General features: G+C 38.0%; 1 protein-coding gene across 1 annotated transcript in view; it reads left to right on the top strand.

Annotated features, from left to right (window-relative positions):
- foxo1a (forkhead box O1 a) overlaps positions 1–19,594 on the top strand; it is a 50,952-nt gene extending 31,358 nt beyond the window's left edge. The window contains exons 2-3 of the mRNA XM_033976727.2: positions 11,657–11,848; positions 14,050–19,594. Of these exons, the coding sequence (XP_033832618.1) occupies positions 11,657–11,848; positions 14,050–15,198 (1,341 nt within the window). The 3' untranslated portion in view covers positions 15,199–19,594. The remainder of the gene's footprint in view (positions 1–11,656; positions 11,849–14,049) is intronic.
- The last annotated feature ends 229 nt before the right edge of the window (positions 19,595–19,823 follow it).

Genomic DNA, 19,823 nt, shown 5'->3' on the forward strand with positions numbered 1-19,823 from the left:
GACTTCAATTTATCAAAAATTTAGTTTAAAATACTAGATAATGTAGGCACTAAATTTGACCAGTCACCCATAGCCTATTATTTAGACTTATATAAATGAAGAAAGATGCAATTCTGAAAATGAGGCACTACTTCTATCTAAATGAGTGAAGATAAACTTTACTGTCAAATGTCAAATTGTAATCTGCCATTTCCATTTCCTGGCTATAAGCAATTGAGCTATTTTTACTTGCAAACCCAAATAACCACCACCACAATCATCTTATTTGCTTTTTTCATTATTAAGAAGTCATTTGTTTGGCAGGAAACCAGGGTGAGAGTGGAAATGACATGAAACACATCAGAGGCACATTGGCAGTGCACAGTGTAGTTAATGGGACCAGCCACCCATGTCTAACCACTGAACTTTTTACTTTAGCTTGTGTTATATCAAAATACAAAATTGTTGTGTTTTGTGAAATGCAAATCAGTTTTTTAATCCTGCTTATCATTTTTATGTGAATGTAACTTGTAACTTTCTGATTTATTAACTGTTTTATTTTAGTTGGGGGTGGGGGGGGGGCTTTAACAATTGTAATCCTTTTGTAAATTGTAAATCCTTAAATTCGATTGCTAATTTGCTATTTTTTCCCCAATAACAACCTAACCTGCCCTATAACCTCAATCCATTTTCTCCCTCAATGTCTATTTTTGTACGTCACGCACGCTAAAGCTGGGTATTCCGAGGTAACGTTTTCAAATGGAGAGATTAAGAGTAGGACCGACGGAGGTGAAGGAGGGAGGTGAGACGAGGTAACGCTGCCAGGAAAGATGCACCAGGAGAGGGAACACTGAGGCCTTTCAGACATCCAGCCGGGAAAAGCATTTGACCGGGTACACGCCGTTCCTCTGCCGCCCCCCTGCCCTGCCTGTCACACACAAGCAGTATTCACTCAACACATTTAAAGTGCTTTCACTAATATGGCCAATATGGTGATGTAGGTAATGATGTATGGTAGTTTTGGACAGATTATTCCTGTATAATTGTGAATGTGATAATATTTGCAATTTTTTTTAAATAGTAGAATAATAATAATATGAACTACTAATCAAATACAAGAATCCCATGCATTTCAGAACATGTTAGTGGAGATCTGAACTCTAAGGTTAGCGGTTAGTTTTATTTATAATATTTTGCTGTTTGCAGAAATACACCATTTTTTCCCATGTATTTGATAAAACGTCACCTTGCCCCAGATATAAAGAGCTCTTGAGGTTAATATATGTGCGCTGCATACTGTGTGCATCTTATTATAAAGCGTTTTATTGTCCGATAATCAGGAATTACACTTGCTATTTATTGTTAGCTTTACTGTAACCGCAAAATCTGCTCTGGTCTTTGACTGTTGTGAAAAGCAACTAGTGAAGATTTAGGATGCTCAGAGTGCATAATGTAAGTGAGGAATAACTTTGGACTACTGCAAATTGTTTAAAATAGTAGTTCTGTTTTTCATGTTTTGTTTTTCACGATTTGTTAACCGTTCACGGTGAAGGCAATTTGAGCACTGAAAGTCGTATGGACTTTAAAAACATCGCGGAGCTTCATGAATTACAACAGCATGACATTAACTGGCACTGAATTATGTAGTGAGTGAATAATGCTAAAACTGTATAATATTTGCCAGTAAGATGCTAATATATAAACACTGTACATTCTCACCCCACCTTCCTACCACAGTGCACCCGTGATGAGGTCAAGACGCCTGCAAGCAAGTCACATGACCAAGCTATGCATTAACTCTATCTCATAAACACAGCATAAGGATTAGTGTTTGCTGCTTAAGTTGAAGTGTTGCGGAGGGGGTGCCAACTTGTTACGTTGTTGGCTCACTTGGCCGACGACGATGCATTCCACGGCTGTTTCCCTCCAGCTCCACTACCGCCGGGCTTCCTGTGCGGCAGGAAGTTCGCTCTGCTTCCTGTCACTGGCCTCTTTCATGTGGTCACTTCCTCATGTTTTGCCAGCCCTGCCGTGTCGTGTTGACTCAGGGAACCAAGGGGTATCAAATGCCAAAATACCTATGGAATGAGACATGGAGGGCATAACTTGGAGGGCACTATTTGGAAATTAGCTGGATTGTTGGACAGTGCAATTCTATGTAATTCTATGCAACAAACTGAGAATACACATCTTTGCTAACAATCAGAAGGATCAAAAACATAACCTATAGCACAGATGCACTCATCAAAGGTGCACTATTTAACTTTTCTGGGGGTTTGCAACCTACTCATTTCTATGGAGATGTTATTGCTTTATCTTGAATGTTCCACAGTATGAAAGTAAACCTGTCTATCTCCATGGAGACAACTGATAAACAGTTCTATCGTCTACCTCAGGGCAACTCTGGCTACAAAAACTACTAACTTACTACCACTGAGTGGGTAGATGTGTAGTCATAGCAGTATCACGTTATCATAACTGTGACTTTATGTAGGTGTTAATGCAATGAACTATGAACTATATAAATGCACAAAACATCTCAGTTGCAATTTGAGTTGCAATAATTATCAAATGTTCTGAAATTCATGTGATTCTTCTATTATTTTATGAGTTCATATTTCAGTTGTTTAAAAGCTACACTCTGAACATATATCACAAATCTAATTGCAATACTTGATTTTTTTTTTTCTAACTTTGCAGCCATTCTGAATATACCAAATTTTGAAGTTCGATATATCGCTTAAGGGAACTAATTTATGCCACTGATAGAATAACCCAAGAGCAGATTTATACCACAAAAACTATTCTAAATCTACAGTATTGTTAAAAAATCATGAGCTGCAATAAATAAACAGCAAACTGAAGCACTTTAGTACTTCGTTTGCAACTGCAATGAATAATAAATCCTTGAACCTTTTATGGCTTAAATATAGCCAAACAACAAATAACCAAAAATTGCCCAGTAGTGCAAAGAAAATGTATACACGATAAATATTGACCAGCAAAAAATATTGTTCCAACTTTCATATATTAAGCAAAAAATTGTGAATCATAATTATTGTGATAATAAATACTCTGCATTTCTAGAAATTGAGCAGTTGTGTGCGTGTACCCAAGTGCCGGCGACAGAGGAAGGCTTGTTGTTATGTTTTTATCCAAGCTGAGATAGAGTGTGGAGCAGCAGCCGGGTAATCAGGACTAGATTTGCGAGAGGCGCTTTGCTAACCTTACAGAGGAATGTTGATTGTGACGGCTGCCTGGCTGGGAATCCCGCCTTCACTGTTTCCTAAGAGATACGAACCATTTGGCCACGATTACGATTGAACTTTGCACACCGTGATTAGCTGGAATGTGAAGATTCCAGCATGCAAACGGCAGAGATAAAAATGTGTCACAGAGAAGGTCCAACGGAAAAACGATTCATTTTAGAAGCAAAAATGTCTCAAAGTTCACAGAGGACCACACAGGCTTGTATTTACCAGTGTGTTTTGGCTATGCTAACGTACACTCTGATACGCTGAAGCCTATCTATCATCGCTTGTCCTTCTGATAAACTGATGTGTAATTCTGTCCATCCTTGTCATTCCCAAAACAAACTTCTTGTCAACTTTTCTTCCATTTTCACTCAAATCAAAACAGAAAAAAGTCTGTAAAAGTTTTAGCCTACGCTGCAGTCACGAAAGAGCCCACATTTATCCTCAGAAGTGGGTAGTACTGAGTTACATTTACTTGAGTCACTTTTTAAAGAAATTGAACATCTCAGAGTAGTTTGCATACTGCATGATTTTTTATTTGAAGTAACGGTATGTATGCTTGAGTAAAAGTTTTAGCCACTCTTCCCAATTCTTCCTATTATAAGTCTACAAGTGGCAAAAGCTTGACAATATGAAACAATAAGATTTACTTTTCACAAACTTTCAAATATGATTTAATTTGTCAAATTTTTGCAGTCTATCCTGTGAAAATACCAGAACTGCCTGAACTTTAAATTATAAAGCAAACTTCACATTCTAACAGTACCCTTACACTTACTCTCAAAGTCGTAGTAGTTTACCCAAATACTTTTTTAGCGTTACTTGATTAACATTTTTCTTTTCTACTTTGTACTTCTTCTTAAATAATATTACTTCGTCTACATTTTAAACCAGCTTCGTCACCAGTCTTCATTTCAGAGCAAATCAATGGTTTTAACCGCGTCAACACACCAAAATATCTATACTTTCTTGGCTCCTTTGATAAATATAGTCTTTGGATGTGCGTGTCTTCTGCAGCCCCACCATTACTGGCTGTTGTGAACCATTATAAACAAAACTGTGTTCATTTCTGTTGGTCATAATATTGAGGTCATACACTGTGGCATTGTGGGTCTTTTCCATCGGGCCTAGTTTGATAGCCAGTTCCAGCCAGCCCTGCTAGTCTAGATTATGACCTCTTTATGAACTTTGTCATCATCACATGTCTCACACAGGGACAGTCACACAAGGCCAAGCATTAAGGTCTATCCCATGAGTAAGAACTGGGAATATACTCAAAACGTAGCCTACTGAGTATATGGTTTCATTTTGGTAGTTTTGCAGTAGTTCATAATACTAGTAAATGAAAAGTAGTAATAAAAATAGCAATATAATTTTAATACTGTAGTTGCATTGGCGGTAGTTTAGTTGTCGATAATGTAAGGCAAGTTTATTTGTATAGCACAATTCGTACACAAAGTAATTCAAAGTGCTTTACAGAATAAGAAAGACATCTTCAAATATTCACACAAATTAAAACATAAATAATCACAAATAATCATCATAAAATTAACATTAAAACAGAAGAGTGCAGAGTAAGCGTTATGGGTAGTAGTAGCGTGATAGTACTGTGGCACTGGTAGGCCGATTAGTATTATAATACTTGTATACATTTCAATACGTGGGTCATTTTTTATAAATAAAAGGTAGTTTCTTTCAAGCAGTATTTCTCACCAATTCAATGTAGTTTTTAGCAATTATTTTAGTAGTGGTAGTATTTGTTGATGTTGTTGTTGTTGGGTTAGTGATACTGGTAAAAAAGAGTAGTAAGCAAAATTCCAGTAAAGTAATGTAATATAGTAGTGGCTGGAGGTGTATTAGTAATGAAAGCAGTTATGAAAGTACTAAGTGATACTTCTAACAGTCAGAAGTAGTAGAAGCAGTAGTCGTAGTGAAGTAGTAAAAGTAGAAGGGGCAATAGTGGAGGCAAAGTAATAGCAATAGTGCAAATACTTGTAATAAGTTCAAGAAGGTTAAGGTACACTTTAATGTCCCTGTATGGAAATTCGTCCTCTGCATTTGACCCATCTCCAGATCTTAAGCTAATCTTGGTCAGGACTACCTTAGCTGGAGCATTTTACTTATTGTGTATGTTTTGGGTTGTTGCTGTAATGCTAATATCCGTGTATCCTTTGTACACATAGTAGTATTTTGCGTATCATTCTTATCCATATGTCTCTAATCTACCCATCTGTATCGTGTATAAATAGTGCATCGAAATGTAGGACGTGTATGCAGACACTTGAGTGCATCCTGTCATTAGACTTATATCGGCCGCTCACATTGCTCTCATTCCTCCCACTGCTCAGGCTGAAGTGACCCGCTCCTCCATGGTCATGAGAAGTAGACTCATGACCAGACTTTTGTCATCACAGCCCCATGATGACACCGAAGGAGGGGGGCCGGGAATAGCAATGCGTGCTAGGCTAATCGCGCAGGAGGCGGTGGGCCGTCCCGTCGCTCGGATCATGCTAACCAAAACGACGCGATTGGCCGGTGGGGTGGGCTCATTTGATTGGAGGGTAATTGCATTCATTTGTTAAAGGATTCAGAGCTGCTTCACGTGAGCCTAAGGTCGTCCAAGTGTATCCGCTGTTGAATGGGAGCTAGCTAGTGCTATAGTTAGACGTAATTGTCGGTTAAAGCACCCTCATGTTTGCCAATCATATGCAACAAAAGTAAGTAAATAAATAATAAGTAGATATGCGTATAGACAGGATTTACTATAGCTGGCTAAAACCAATCATTTCTTCATTCCTTTAAAAACACAAAAAAAAACCAACAATTAGATAGTTTGATTCACTCACAATGTGAAAAATATATTTGATCTTTGTTATAATGTTATATGTAGCTCTTACCTAGGCCAAAAAAGTATGTTACTTGCTTCTCACACATACATACATAGGCCGAAATAGTAAAGTAGTTTTTCTTATTCTAATTTCCACTTCTCCATCTTTACGTACGATTCATTCATTATTCACTTTATACGTGGCAGGGAGCACTTGTGCATTTACATTTACTGGCAATAAAAAAAAAAATACATTCATTTACAAGGTGGACTAAAAGACACATTACACATTAACCTGTCAGGAGGCGGACAGTTCATTGTAAAGAAGAAAGAGCACCCAGTCTGCATATCATTTTGAGCTTTTTTGACTGAAATAAAGCTGTAAGCTTGGACACATCGACACTCCTCTTTCTCTTAGATCTACATTGTGACTATGTTGCCTATTTGCCCAGTGCAATATTGTTAATATTTCATTATTGAATATGCCTCTTGACGCAATCATTTTAGCAATAATAAAACAAAAACATGCATGTCCTAGTTTACAATCAAAAAAATTAAACTCAAAAAAAAAAAAAAAAAAAAAGAATATATCAAGGCTAATGCACTTTCATTTTAAAAGACTGTACATGTCTGTGAGGTGGAGGACCTTGGTGTAATTGTCGTGATATCCAATTTTGTGTTACCCGTTATTGTGATATGGATACTTTTGCGATATATTATGCAGCCCTAATTGGCATTGTTCTCAATCAATCCCAAACATTTACATAAAGAACATGACAACACAGCTGTAATGTACCACCCTCTACTGGTCTCTCCAGTAACAAAACCTCTAACTCAATAACAGAATTTTTTTGGTTTTGAAAAATCATGTTATTGCCACCCATGCAGTTAGCAACCCTCGCTACATTGGTGGTATTTTGAATATTCATTTTTGCCCGCTTCATCACAATACATATGCCAGACACATGTTGCTAGCTAGCTCCTTTCCTCTTTTTACAGACTAAACAAGACATTGATTATGGCTAAGAATGTGTAGAGAAGCATCCATAATGGTTCCGTGTGCCTGGCTGCTCGCATATGAGGGGCAGACAGGCTCCGGGTTCGAAATAGACCCAACCAGATGTGGAGAAGTGGTGACTCACAGCAGGGGCGCGCGTGATGACGTTAGCATGCCGCGCACACTAACACACGCTAATGCACGCTAACTGTGGGTGCTTGTGGGGACTCTGAGAGCTTCTTTCAAAACAAGCAGCTTTACCCGGGCTCGGTAATGTCTGGGCAAGGATCATTACCTCGTGTTAGCAAACAGCCGAGTGTAAATTATCTGGGACGAAGATGGAGGTGGAAGAAGTGACTCAAATAAAAGTAGGCCGTGGTTAAAATAATAGCTCTGGACTAGCATATTATGGTTTATTGGAAATATTGATGGTAACTTTTGAAATGATACGTTACTTCCTCTAACTATTTGGACCTCTTGTTTACCTGTAGCCTACTTCTACTTGCTCATGCACAGTAACACAGAACACACTTAGAAGGGCTTCTACGCTTGAAGTAGATCCTAGCTATATATAGTTACAATGAGTAGGCCTACTACTAGCAATGGCTTCCACTCCCAGCAATACTACTACCCCTTTTTTTTGGAATTTTCTTTGTAACCGGTCTCAAAAACTTGTTCCCTCAAGTATCTCACTATCATTTAGACACCTTCTTTAAAGTAGGTCAAAAGTAGGTCAAATATCAGTCAAAAGTTTGTCAAAAGTAGGCCTGTGTCAGTGAACCTTGCCAAGCTGACACCTTTATATGGCCATTGGTCGATGGAATTTGAGCTATGTCCTGTGTGTGTAGACTAGTGGTGGGCGTGTACGGGTCATTTTTGTTTCAATCCGACACAAAGTAAATACTATGGCCATGTATCACAATATAAATCCAACACTGATACTAATGCATTTTGTGTTAAATGCACTGAAACTCCTCTGCTATAAAAGTGTTTACATTGGTGCTGTTATCTTTGCTCCAACCCAGTTTGACCTCATCTTTATCGTATTTATTTTATGTTCATATAACAATATTTTTATGATTATTATTATAATATTATTAACAGTGTGTTTTGATATTTATACATGAGAATCCTTATTTTTTGGTACCTTAGTCAGTGAGATATATTGGATCAATCCCCCTATAACTCATGCATGAATAATCTGTTTGCAATAATGAATGGTTTGATCTCCAGTGTATAGGCCTATTGTCAATTTGACCTTGGGCAAGACACTTTACCCCCTTGTCTCTGTCTGTATATGTGAGTGTGTGAATGGATGCAAAGTGCCCAATGGGTACTGCTTCTTTTTACAGCTTCAAGAACTTGACTCACTTCATAAACTCTATGAAACATGGGATACAAACAAGCATTAAGTTGTCAAAGTGGCTGTTTTTTCCCTCATAGTATCCTTTCTTATTTATACACTTTACTATTTAAACATCACAGTAAAGCCGTCTTCCCTCGTCAGCTAAGTGGACAGTTTGAAACTTTGAAGCAGAGAAAAACACAGCGACAGACTGGACGCCTCACTTTCCCCATGCAGTGTGCCCGTGCACCACATGTTTGCTGTATATTCTAGCTCTCTTGTTTGCACTCTTTTAATAATGCTCCACTAGCTTCTGGCACAGAAATGAGTTTTTCCACTGAGGGTGTCACCAAGCAACACTCTAGTACAGTACTGATGTGTCGGCGAAGAGCACAGATCACGTCTTTGAGCGCTGCTTTAGACAGAGCCTGTAGTCAGCTGGAATGTGCTGTTGGTATAATGGGCCCCAGTGTTGTTGTGCACATGTACAGTGTATGTGCAGATAACACCTCTGTTTGGGCCATACTGCACTTATGAAGCTGGTTTAGTTGGAGGAAAAATATAAAACAAGTTGGAGGTTAATTTACAATTTAGGGGGCATACACAATCAAAAACACCACATGAGACTAAACTGGGACTTAAAGGAACAGCATGTAAGATTTTCATTAAATAAAAATCATAAACATGACGTATCTGTACCCCATTCAGAAAGCAGAATGAGATGAATCTCTCATTTGGAATGCCAGTTTCGATGCTGAAATTCAGTTGGTTTAAACTTAAAATGCCTTACTCTGATCTGAATCCACATAAAACCAAGCACCTACAGCCCATCATTAATCAGCAAAGAGATTGAATTCTGGAGGTTCAGAGCTTTCAATGAGGTCCATATACTGAGAATGAGACACACTTGGATATGTCCTCTACCTGCAGGTTAAGATACTGGCAACACAGGTGGAAGGTGGAAAAGTGCGACCATTTACCATTTACAGTTCTCTTAATGCCCCTCCATGTAACCTTTAGCCCTACAATTATGTTTGTTTGTTTTTACTTTGGATGTTTTTACTATAGTGAGGAACAGAAAATGTGTCCTTACTGTGTGCATTCTTGCATCTTCACAAAACTTGAACTGACTCTTATTTGGCCTGGAGGAGGGCCTCCTTTTGCTTCCATGGAAATATTTCTTTCGCTATATAATTCCTGTGAATCATATCTGTTTCCATGGAGAATGTTTCAACATTTCACTTTGTATTTCCATGGAATCATGCAGGTGATGTTCCCCCTCCAGAAAGTTACAAAGTGTTGCTTTCATTAAACCTGGACTAGATCAGGACTGAACCAGGACTAAAGCAGGACAAGACCAGGCCCTAAACTAATCTATACTACCCTTAATTTGTGTATATTATGTCACCATATTTTTATTAGAAATGCAAGATATACACTATTAGTAGGAAACGCACAAAAGAAAGTTATAACATTGATGATGAAAGTGATGATGAAATTCATTAATTGATGATTGTCTGAACTCAACACTTACCACATCGTTACCACAACATTACCACAATATCTGACTGTATGACTGGTTCTGCTGGTTAAGTCCTGTCACAATAGAATAAACCAGGATGTAGATTGCAGTATTTACTACATTTAAATGCAGTATCCACTAATAAAGGTAAATATTTCCTGCCCCAGTACAGATATATTGTAAAAGCAACTCAGGATCAAAATGAGACCTCTGTGTGTTTTCTGCATGTAATTGTAAAACCTTTTCTATCCAATCAGGAAATAATATTTATGAGCTGTTAGCATGCTTGTTGTTAGCATTACTTTGATGGCGGGGAATAATTACTGGAGCTCTGCAAACACTTTAAAATAAAGTAGTTCTGTTTTCACGAGTTTAAGACTATACAATCAGGTAGTGTGCCTTTATAGTTGTTTCTAGTCCCTGCAGCTGTTGCTGGATGAATAAAATCATGGTTTCTCTGCGTTAAACAGGAAGGCTAAAATTAGTCTTTCAATAGGTACAGTGGGTTCAAGCTACTTGTAGTGAACTCTGCTGGCTCTGCTGGGGTGGACATGGCGAAGGCTGTGAAGAGGGAGAGAGACACTTGGGCACTTGGCTGTGATTGGCTAACAGGAGACACTGTCAGAAGGAGATGTAACAATAATACTGTGTTTTATTGCAGCAAAAGATAAAAAATCACAGGTAACTTCATAGACCATGATCCTTTGCTCCATTTCAGACAACATGAAGAAGAAAGTATCTACAACATACTGTGAGATTTGGATATCATTGCATCCCTAGTCCATAAATTTTAGTCAGCGGTAGAAGGTAACAAAGTACTGTACCTAAGTAGATTTTTTTTAGGTATCTGTACTTTACCTGTAAATTTTACAGTGAATACTTTTTACTTTTACTTCACTACATTTGAGAGCAGGTATCTTTACTTTTCAGTTCTAAATTTTGTGGAGTAAAAAGTACAAAGTACTAGAAGTACTACTAGTAGTAGAGAAGTTATCTTTACCATGTTCGTGGTAACATCCTGACTAAAGTGTTCTAATTTAAGCTTCGGCTTTGAGTAAATAAAAATAAATACACTAAATTTATAAGAAAATCAAGAAACCGATTCATATTGTTACTGTGACCAAAATATGTATCATTTTGTAATTAATATCACTACATTTAGACTTTAACAAATTAAGAACACTTGTGTGAAATACTTTTCTCTGAAAGTACATTTTTAAATGGGTACTTAAATACTTCAGTAGATTTTTTTCACATGATACTTTTACTTTTACTTGAGTACTTTTTGCTTCTGTATCTGTACTTTTACTTAAGTAACAGAGTTGAGTACATCATCCACCACTGCAGTTAGTATATAATTTTTTATCCAAAAATAGACAGATATATGTATTTTATTTTCCATTATGGTTGTTTTAATTGCAAAAACATAGACAAACATGCGTCCTTATCTCAACAAACTTGACTCTTATTTGGTCAAAATGTAGGCCTCCTTCTGCTTGTTTGTTTTATAATCTTTCTCTGTACGCGCTGAAATTTATCTATTTCCATTGAGAATGTTAGCATGGTTTTAACTGTATCTAATAAAATAATTGAGGTTGTGCTTAGGCTGTTCTGTACAGTAGGCCTGCAGATTTCTGTTCATACTTCACTTTCAAGAACACCCATAGTCTGAAACTCACCTTGTCATAATGGCACTAATGTTATTTTCTCTGTTCTTGTTTCTTTCTTGCAGAACTCCATCCGGCACAACCTGTCCCTGCACAGCCGCTTTGTGCGTGTGCAGAACGAGGGCACAGGGAAAAGCTCCTGGTGGATGTTAAACCCAGAGGGAGGCAAGAGCGGCAAGTCCCCCCGCCGTAGAGCCGCCTCCATGGACAACAACAGCAAGTTCAGCAAGAGCCGGGGCCGCGCTGCCAAGAAAAAGGTACATTCAAACATTTACTATCGATTTGGTTTGATTTCAGTGTCTGGAATTCAGAATATATTAATGATATATTAATCATTAATATCAATATTAATATACCAAATTCAAAAGTTTTGTCAAAATGTGAAAGAGTGAATATAAACCTTTGTCTTTTTTAGTTGCTGACAGAATTCTGTTTCATTTTATGAAGTCTAAATTCAAAAGATCTAAAGACTTATTTGGCTGGATTCAACACTGATCAACTAGTTTATTATGTTAAGTTATTATGTCACTTTTCTGCAGGAATATGTTATTGTTTTGCTCGAAATGTTCCACCGTATGGCATTAAAAGTATGCATGTCCATGGAGACAAGCAGGTGATGTCATCGGAGTTAAGTTACATGTCAGGTCTGTGGAGAGGTGACCCTGTTCACTGTTCAAGGTACTTTTTGAGCAATAAAAAGAACCGTATTTGAGTAAATGTAATGGCATACTATGGAACATTCAGACAAATCTTACATGTTGCACGTTTAAATTTGATTTGCATTCTTTCATTTTTTATTTCATTTTGCTTAAAAATAAATACATATTTTGAAATCTACCCAGTCAGACCACAATTGATAAAGTTGTTCAGTGTGATGTCTCTCAGGTCCATCAGCTGAATGTAAACAATGAACATGTCAGTTTCCTCTTTTTTAACAACAGTACACCTCACATTAAAAAGAGATTGAAGTCATTTGGAGCAATTACATTTATAAGCATGGATCTGGTCATCTGATAATCTTATGTTAAAATAGATTATTACTACTATTATTATTTACACATTTGATACAATTTATGGTTAAACATACACTTTGATAGATAATGGCTCTTGTTTGATGAATGATGAACAAAAACAAAGCTAGAAAACCTATGAAATTTCTGGTTGGACCCGGAAGTGACATCATCACTTAACAACTCTATAGTAATTATTGAACCAATTTGTCAAGTTTAAACGGACATATTTGCAGATTATTCCTTACAAGACAAATAAGGTGCTTCAGGGTCAACAAGTGATTCTCAAGTTGTTTGTGTCTGCAGGTTATCTTCCCTCTGGTGCACTTTCTAGAACTTGATCATGGCCTTATTTGCAGATAAATATAGCATTACTTTGTGGTGTTATGCGAATATAAGATAAGCCAAACTTTGTCAAAGTGTGTCAAAGGTCTGTAGAAGATAAAAAAAAACAACGCAAATTGTTTGAGTTCTGTCTTTGTCTGCTGAAAAAAACATAATGAAAACAATGGCTCTAAACTGGTCTGATGGATGGACCCAGTTTTTCTGCAAATCGTTGTTTTGTGACCCACTTTTTACAGAATTGACTATTTTTAGAAATGAGTTACTACACTTAAGTCATTATAATCACCATGTAATTAAAACAGGGTTTAGACACAGACTTTCAACTACTTTTAACCTTGTAACTCATTATTTAGAATCCAGACAGTGACAAAAATTAAAATATCATTAAACTATAGTAAACAGAAACATTAGCATTGGGATGTTTTCATTCTCATATAGTATATTTACAATTCAACTGTTGATTAAAATGTGTTTTAGTGAAGCCATGAGGATAAATTGACGTTTCTCAATTCTGAAAATGTTCATGACTATACCACTGTATACAATCAATAAAATACATAGTTTCACTTCGGCCATCTATAATTAGATTGGCCGACCCACCTCTGTTGTATTCTCCCACTTCATCATTATTTCAGTCTGCCAGAAGAAAACCAGAGAGTACACATGACCCAGGCCAGGTGAGGGGGTAACAGTAACAGTAACAGTGCCATAAAATAAACTTAATGATGGTAACTTTAAAGCCCCTCTGTATACCTTTTTACTCAACAAAACTAAAAGCATGTTCTTGATTTTGGATATTTTTATTGGACTGAAAGCGTTCCCAAGTATGGTTTTAACTTTATATTTCCATGGAAGCATGTAAGTAACGGGGCCCCTTCAGAAAGTTGCACTGTGTTGCTTTACTATGTTAAACTTTTCCTCAAAAAACACCCTATCAAGACCTAATTCAAGTTCTGTGTAGTCCCAACTGACTGATTGAAAATACAACCTCAAAATATCTCATTTCATTTGAAAATTTAAAATGCATGATTGCACTATTATTACTAAAACTAAAGTCATTGATGAGTCCATGTATACATTTGTTTGTTTTTTTGTGTCCACAGCTGTCCATGCAGGGAGGTCCAGATGGGGGAGCGGACAGTCCAGGCTCGTACTCCAAGTGGCCCGGGAGCCCCAACTCCCACAGCAACGATGACTTTGATGCCTGGAACAGCTTCAGACCCCGGGCCAGCTCCAACGCCAGCACACTGAGCGGCCGCCTGTCCCCCTTTGTCCCTGAGGATGACCTGGGTGAAGCCGACGCTCACATGGGCTACCCGGGACCCCCTGCTGCAAAGATGACCGCCACGCTCCCCAGCCTATCCGAGATGACTGGCTCTTTGGGACACAGCACAGAGAATGTCATGGAGAACCTTCTGGACAACCTCAATCTGCTCTCGCCCAATAACTCCCAGGTCGGAGGCGGGGCTACGACTCCATGCTCCTCCCAGTCGTCGCCTTCTCCCATGATGCAACAGAGCCCTGGTTACCCTTCGTACAGTTCGCCAAATATGGTGTCCCAATCGCAGCAGGACTACCGGAAGTGCGGGTATGGCCAGGCAGGGATGGGTAGCTTACCATCTATGCCATTGCAGCCTGTTCCTGAGACAAAGTCCGGGTTTGGTGGTGGGATGGGACAGTACGGTTGCACAGCGGGATTACTGAAGGAGCTTCTCACCACGGACACGGATCAACACGGGGAACTCATGCCTTCGGTGGACAGCGTGGTTTCTCAATCCATGCTCCCGCCTTACAACAGCACACAGCACAAAATCATGGGGGTTAATGGACATCCTTGCCTACCACACCCTCATCAACATAATATGCACAGCCAGCCCCCCACCCATACTCCCCCTTCAATGAACGGACGCATGCTTATGTCCCTCAACCAAAATCGCTTGCCTTCAGTCAAGACCCCCATGCACATGCCCTACGGGCTTCATCATGGTGGAGGGGGTATTCCTGGAAGCTTTTGCCCCCTGAATACCAATGGATACGGTAGGCCCGGACCTCCGCTTCCCTCGCACTCAGAGAAACTGCCCAGCGATTTGGACGACATGTCGATTGAGCGGTTCGAGTTTGACATGGAGACAGTCCTCCATGACACTTTGATGGACGGGGACTCTCTGGACTTTAACTTTGAGCCAGTGGTCGGTCAGCAAGGGTTCCCCCACGGAGTGAAGACCACCACGCACAGCTGGGTGTCCGGCTGAAAACTGACCAGGACTTGTTTGGGAATTCTCTGGATGTCATCGACATTTCACAAATCACCTCGGCAAAGACTCCTAATGGCCCCAGAACTGTTAAATTTGAATTCTATTTTGGGTAAACTAAACTAAGTGCCAAACATTTTTGCCTTAAAAGAAAGCCAAACTGAACTTACTTCACGGGTTGAATAACTTCTTTTTTTTTTTATTAAACTACAGAATTTGTAATTGTAAAGCCTTGTTTCCACCAGTTTCACTATGGTTAACTTTATTGTGTGTCAATTATGGGATCAGATTCTGCATACATCTCTACATATCATATTCAAACACATTCAACACCAACTATAGACATATCATCATTTTGTAATATTTTTGGCATGTTGCTATAATTTGCTAAAGAATGCTAATGAAATCTAGAAAGTTTTGTCCTTTCCAACATAAAATTTTTGGTATTGATCTCTGCATGGAATACGTTAAGATTCCCTTCAATTCATAGCTATTCCCACACAGTAGTAATATCATCCTACCAATAATTATCATTTATTTGCTGACCAGAGCTTTCCAATCTGAAATTACAACATGGTACTTTGTTACTAATTATAATTCTGCTAGTTCAACATAATTGTTCAAAAAGCTCATTCTCTAGCCACTCGTTGACAATCCAAGCAGAGCCATATTGGAATTGTTGGTGGAAACATTGCTTGAAACTAGTACCAGCTACATCTCATCAGCATCAAGCACAATCCACAAGTGCACAAAGTCTGTGCTGTTTACTTCTCTGTACAGTAGAGCCAACTGCCTCTACAGACACGTTCTAAAGGTAATCATATGGCGCGGGAGCTAGCGGTTGTTAGCGTGGGCAGGTCTGGTGTTGTCAGGTTAAGTGGCAGTTCTCATGGGATGACGAGATGATGTTACGTAATTTTTGTCATCCTCTAAATGTATATATATTGTTGTCAGCTGAATCATTTCTTGGTGTATTTTCCATAATTGTAAATAGTGTTTACAAAGCAGAAGCAAAAATCAAGGCAGCAGAATTGACAACTGGATGCATTTATTTCAAAGCCTTTTTTAACAGATCTTTGAGAATCTTCTACAAGGCTCAGACATTTTGTACATATTTCAGAATGTATATTAAAATAATGTGGACATTTATAGATTGATTATATATTTGAGACCTAAATTATTTGTGTAGATTTATGCTGGTGCATAACCTGCTCACAGAAAGGTTTTTTTTTTTAATTATTATTATTATTTGTCTCAACCTGTAAACCTTAAAACCACAGGGGCCTATTTATTGTGCCTACAGAGCAGATATCAGGCTTGAAGGCTTTTTATTGTAAATATCTGCGGTCCAGAAGATCCTCAATGTTTTGAAGTAACAGTGAATTGATTCTCTTTCTGCTTCACCTTTTCTTCAGAGCTCAAGCCAAGCCTGTGTAAAGTAGACAGTAGGGTTTTCTCACATTTGGAGGCACTGTGAATGTTGAGGTGAGGGCGGGGCATCTGAGCCCTCATACAGACACTGTGAGCCTGTCCCTTTACACGTCTCATCTGTCTGGAAAACCCAGTGGAACTGACTATGTCTTAGTGCGGTTTATTCTACAAGGCCAAAAGCACCCGTGCTTGGCTCAGCTTTAAGCTTTTCACAAGACGCCCCTCCTACCTCTCTCTCTATGTCTTTCTTTGACTCCACCCCTCTTACCCCCTCTATAGGGTTGTTACGTCATGATGTCACTTCCAGGTCCAACAGGGAACTTCACAGCTGATTTCTAGCTTTATTTTTGTTCTTTATTTATCAAACAAGAGACAATTACAATTTGAAACTGAATGTTCAACCAAAAACTGTATCAAACATGTAAGTAATATGTAGTATGTTGTAATAATTTAGAATAACATAGGATTATCAGTATGTATATCTCACTAATTTCTAGTCATCGCTAATGCTAGCTTAGCCTAGCCTAACTTCTTACCTCACAGTAAAACCTTGCTAGCGTTAAATGACTGCAATCCTTTTTTTTATTACAAGATGTCTTGTCGCTAAAAAAAAGGGGTACTTGTAAACATGTCCTTTATTTTCAATCAGCTGATGCACCTTGGATCCGGAAGTGACATCACACTGAACAACTGCATGTGCTTTATATTTCTCCTCTCTATGTATGTTTCTCTGACTCCACCCCTCCTACCTCTCTATATGTTTCTCTGACTCCAGCCCTCCTACCTCTCTATATGTTTCTCTGACTCCACCCCTCCTACCTCTCTATATGTTTCTCTGACTCCACCCCTCCTACCTCTCTTTATATGTTTCTCTGACTCCACCCCTCCTACCTCTCTATATGTTTCTCTGACTCCACCCCTCCTACCTCTCTATATGTTTCTCTGACTCCACCCCTCCTACCTCTCTATATGTTTCTCTGACTCCACCCCTCCTACCTCTCACTATATGTTTCTCTGACGCCGCCCCTCCTACCTCTCTATACGTTTCTCTGATGCCGCCCCTCCTACCTCTCTCTATATGTTTTGGACACTTTGGATGAACATGTGACTTCACAGCACCAATGTTTTTATAATGTATCGTCTTAATTGTTTTGTCTTTTGTTCTTTAAAAGCGCCACTAAGTGTTAAGTATTGCATCATGCTTGTAAATATGCATTCCTGACTTGCCTTTTCTTACTGCTGTACTAACTGCTGGCCTGTATGTGACTTACTATGCAGAGTCACAAATTGTGTAAAATAAAGATGGCTTCTCATGAAGATAACTGGTAAGTTTGAAAAACTACCTATTGAAACTAAATTAAAGTCAGTAGTTATGCAAATTATTATTATTATTTGTAAACACATTGAGTATGAGTATAATGGTACATTCAAGAACACATATGCATTTTTGTGGCTCTAATTCACTTTTAAGCATGCCATTAGTCACCTTTGGATAAGTATTTCACATTTTCTAACTTAAAATAATGTCTGCATATGGAAAATGTAGTTTTCAATTACAATTTGACTGCAGAACGAGTCCAGTGATGGTTTATGGACTTAAAAACTGCGCAGGACAAGTCCAGAGTTTTACCTATGACATCACAATCTAGGCAAAATTTGGGCAATTAATGTATTAATGAAACAAACATGAATGAAGCAAAAATACTACACCAGGTACATTTTGATGAGGGGACAGCAGTGTAACATGATTACACTAATGCCATTTAGCATAAAATGTGTTCTTTAAAGTTGTACATAAACTTACATTCACATATAGCGTCATCATCATTACATAGTGCTAGTAGTTATTCCAAACATATTTAATCAAATATTCCGGTTACTTCAGACCTAGAAAGAGTGAATAATGTTAACAATTGCATCACATTTGGAGCTGTTATGATTTTGATACCAACTGGAGACCTGGTTAGTATCCACTTTGAAAGGCTAATTAGCTTCTCTTTGCTCCCTTCTACACAAGTTAAACTTTTTAAGGTGTACCAAATGAATCTTTTGTTTTCTTGTACCATTACACTCATACTCTTTAGCATGACAAAGCTGTGAAAAATGTAGATTAGATTAAACATTTCAAGCAGCTCTGCAGAGAAGCCATTTTGAAGCTGCTGTCTGCCTTTGGTGCCACGTGTTGCCATTTCTTCACAACCTGTTATGGTGCAGCCAAATCAGCCTTTTTATAGTAAACTCATATATATCTATAGCCTTTTATCACGTGATATGTTCAGATTTGTATATATATATATTTGTGCCGGTCACTCGAGTTAGAATAAACTGTAATGAATCCATGTAGTCAGTGTCACAGGGTTCACTTAAAATTATAGCTCCATATTTTCAATGATTAAATCTATGCATTGTATATCATCATTTTGTTTTGCAGAGATCTTTTATTGTAACATAGCGCTGTGAGATGATATGGTCTTATATATGGTCTTGTTATTGTTTGTGTCAGACTCTACGTTCCAGATTGTTCTATGGGGAAAAATGAAGTTTATCTAGAGATGAAATAGATGATGCAGTGATTGATATGCTAAGCTTTTTGTAAACTGACATTGTTGTATTTCTTGTATTTAGCTACAGTTTTTAGAAATAGCCTCAAAAAGCAATTTGTAAAGATATATAATGCATTTTTAACACAATAGAGACATGTTTAATCTGTCAGAGAAATCTTGGACCAAGTTTTATAATTTTTCAGAGTAGAAAGTTCTTGCACTTTTGCTTACATTTTATAACAAAGTGCTCCTCGTGCTGAGAGGATGACTTCCCGTTGCCTATTTTAAAACAAAATTCTGTTACATTAACTCATATACAGAAATAACTGGAACTGTGTTCTGTGATTTGCAATCAAAAGAATATGTAACTTGTTCTATATTGATGTATTAAAACTTAAATAAATGTACTTCTGTGTATAAAATGTGTTTGGTAATCTTTCCAATTAACTATAGGCTGTGTACGCAGACATCCACTCTAAGATATAAAAAAAAAGATACAAGTTCCTGTGTGCTGTCAGTGAAGACACTGAGCTTTGTGGCAGTTTTTGTTTAATGAAAACCCATTACTCATCATTAACATGCTTTATGCAGATGAGTGGACGGGCCATGATGCTGGTTAAACTATGAATATTGGAGGAACTGACAGAACCA

Source organism: Periophthalmus magnuspinnatus, chromosome 13 (genome assembly GCF_009829125.3).
Source record: "Periophthalmus magnuspinnatus isolate fPerMag1 chromosome 13, fPerMag1.2.pri, whole genome shotgun sequence".
NCBI lineage: Eukaryota > Metazoa > Chordata > Actinopteri > Gobiiformes > Gobiidae > Periophthalmus > Periophthalmus magnuspinnatus.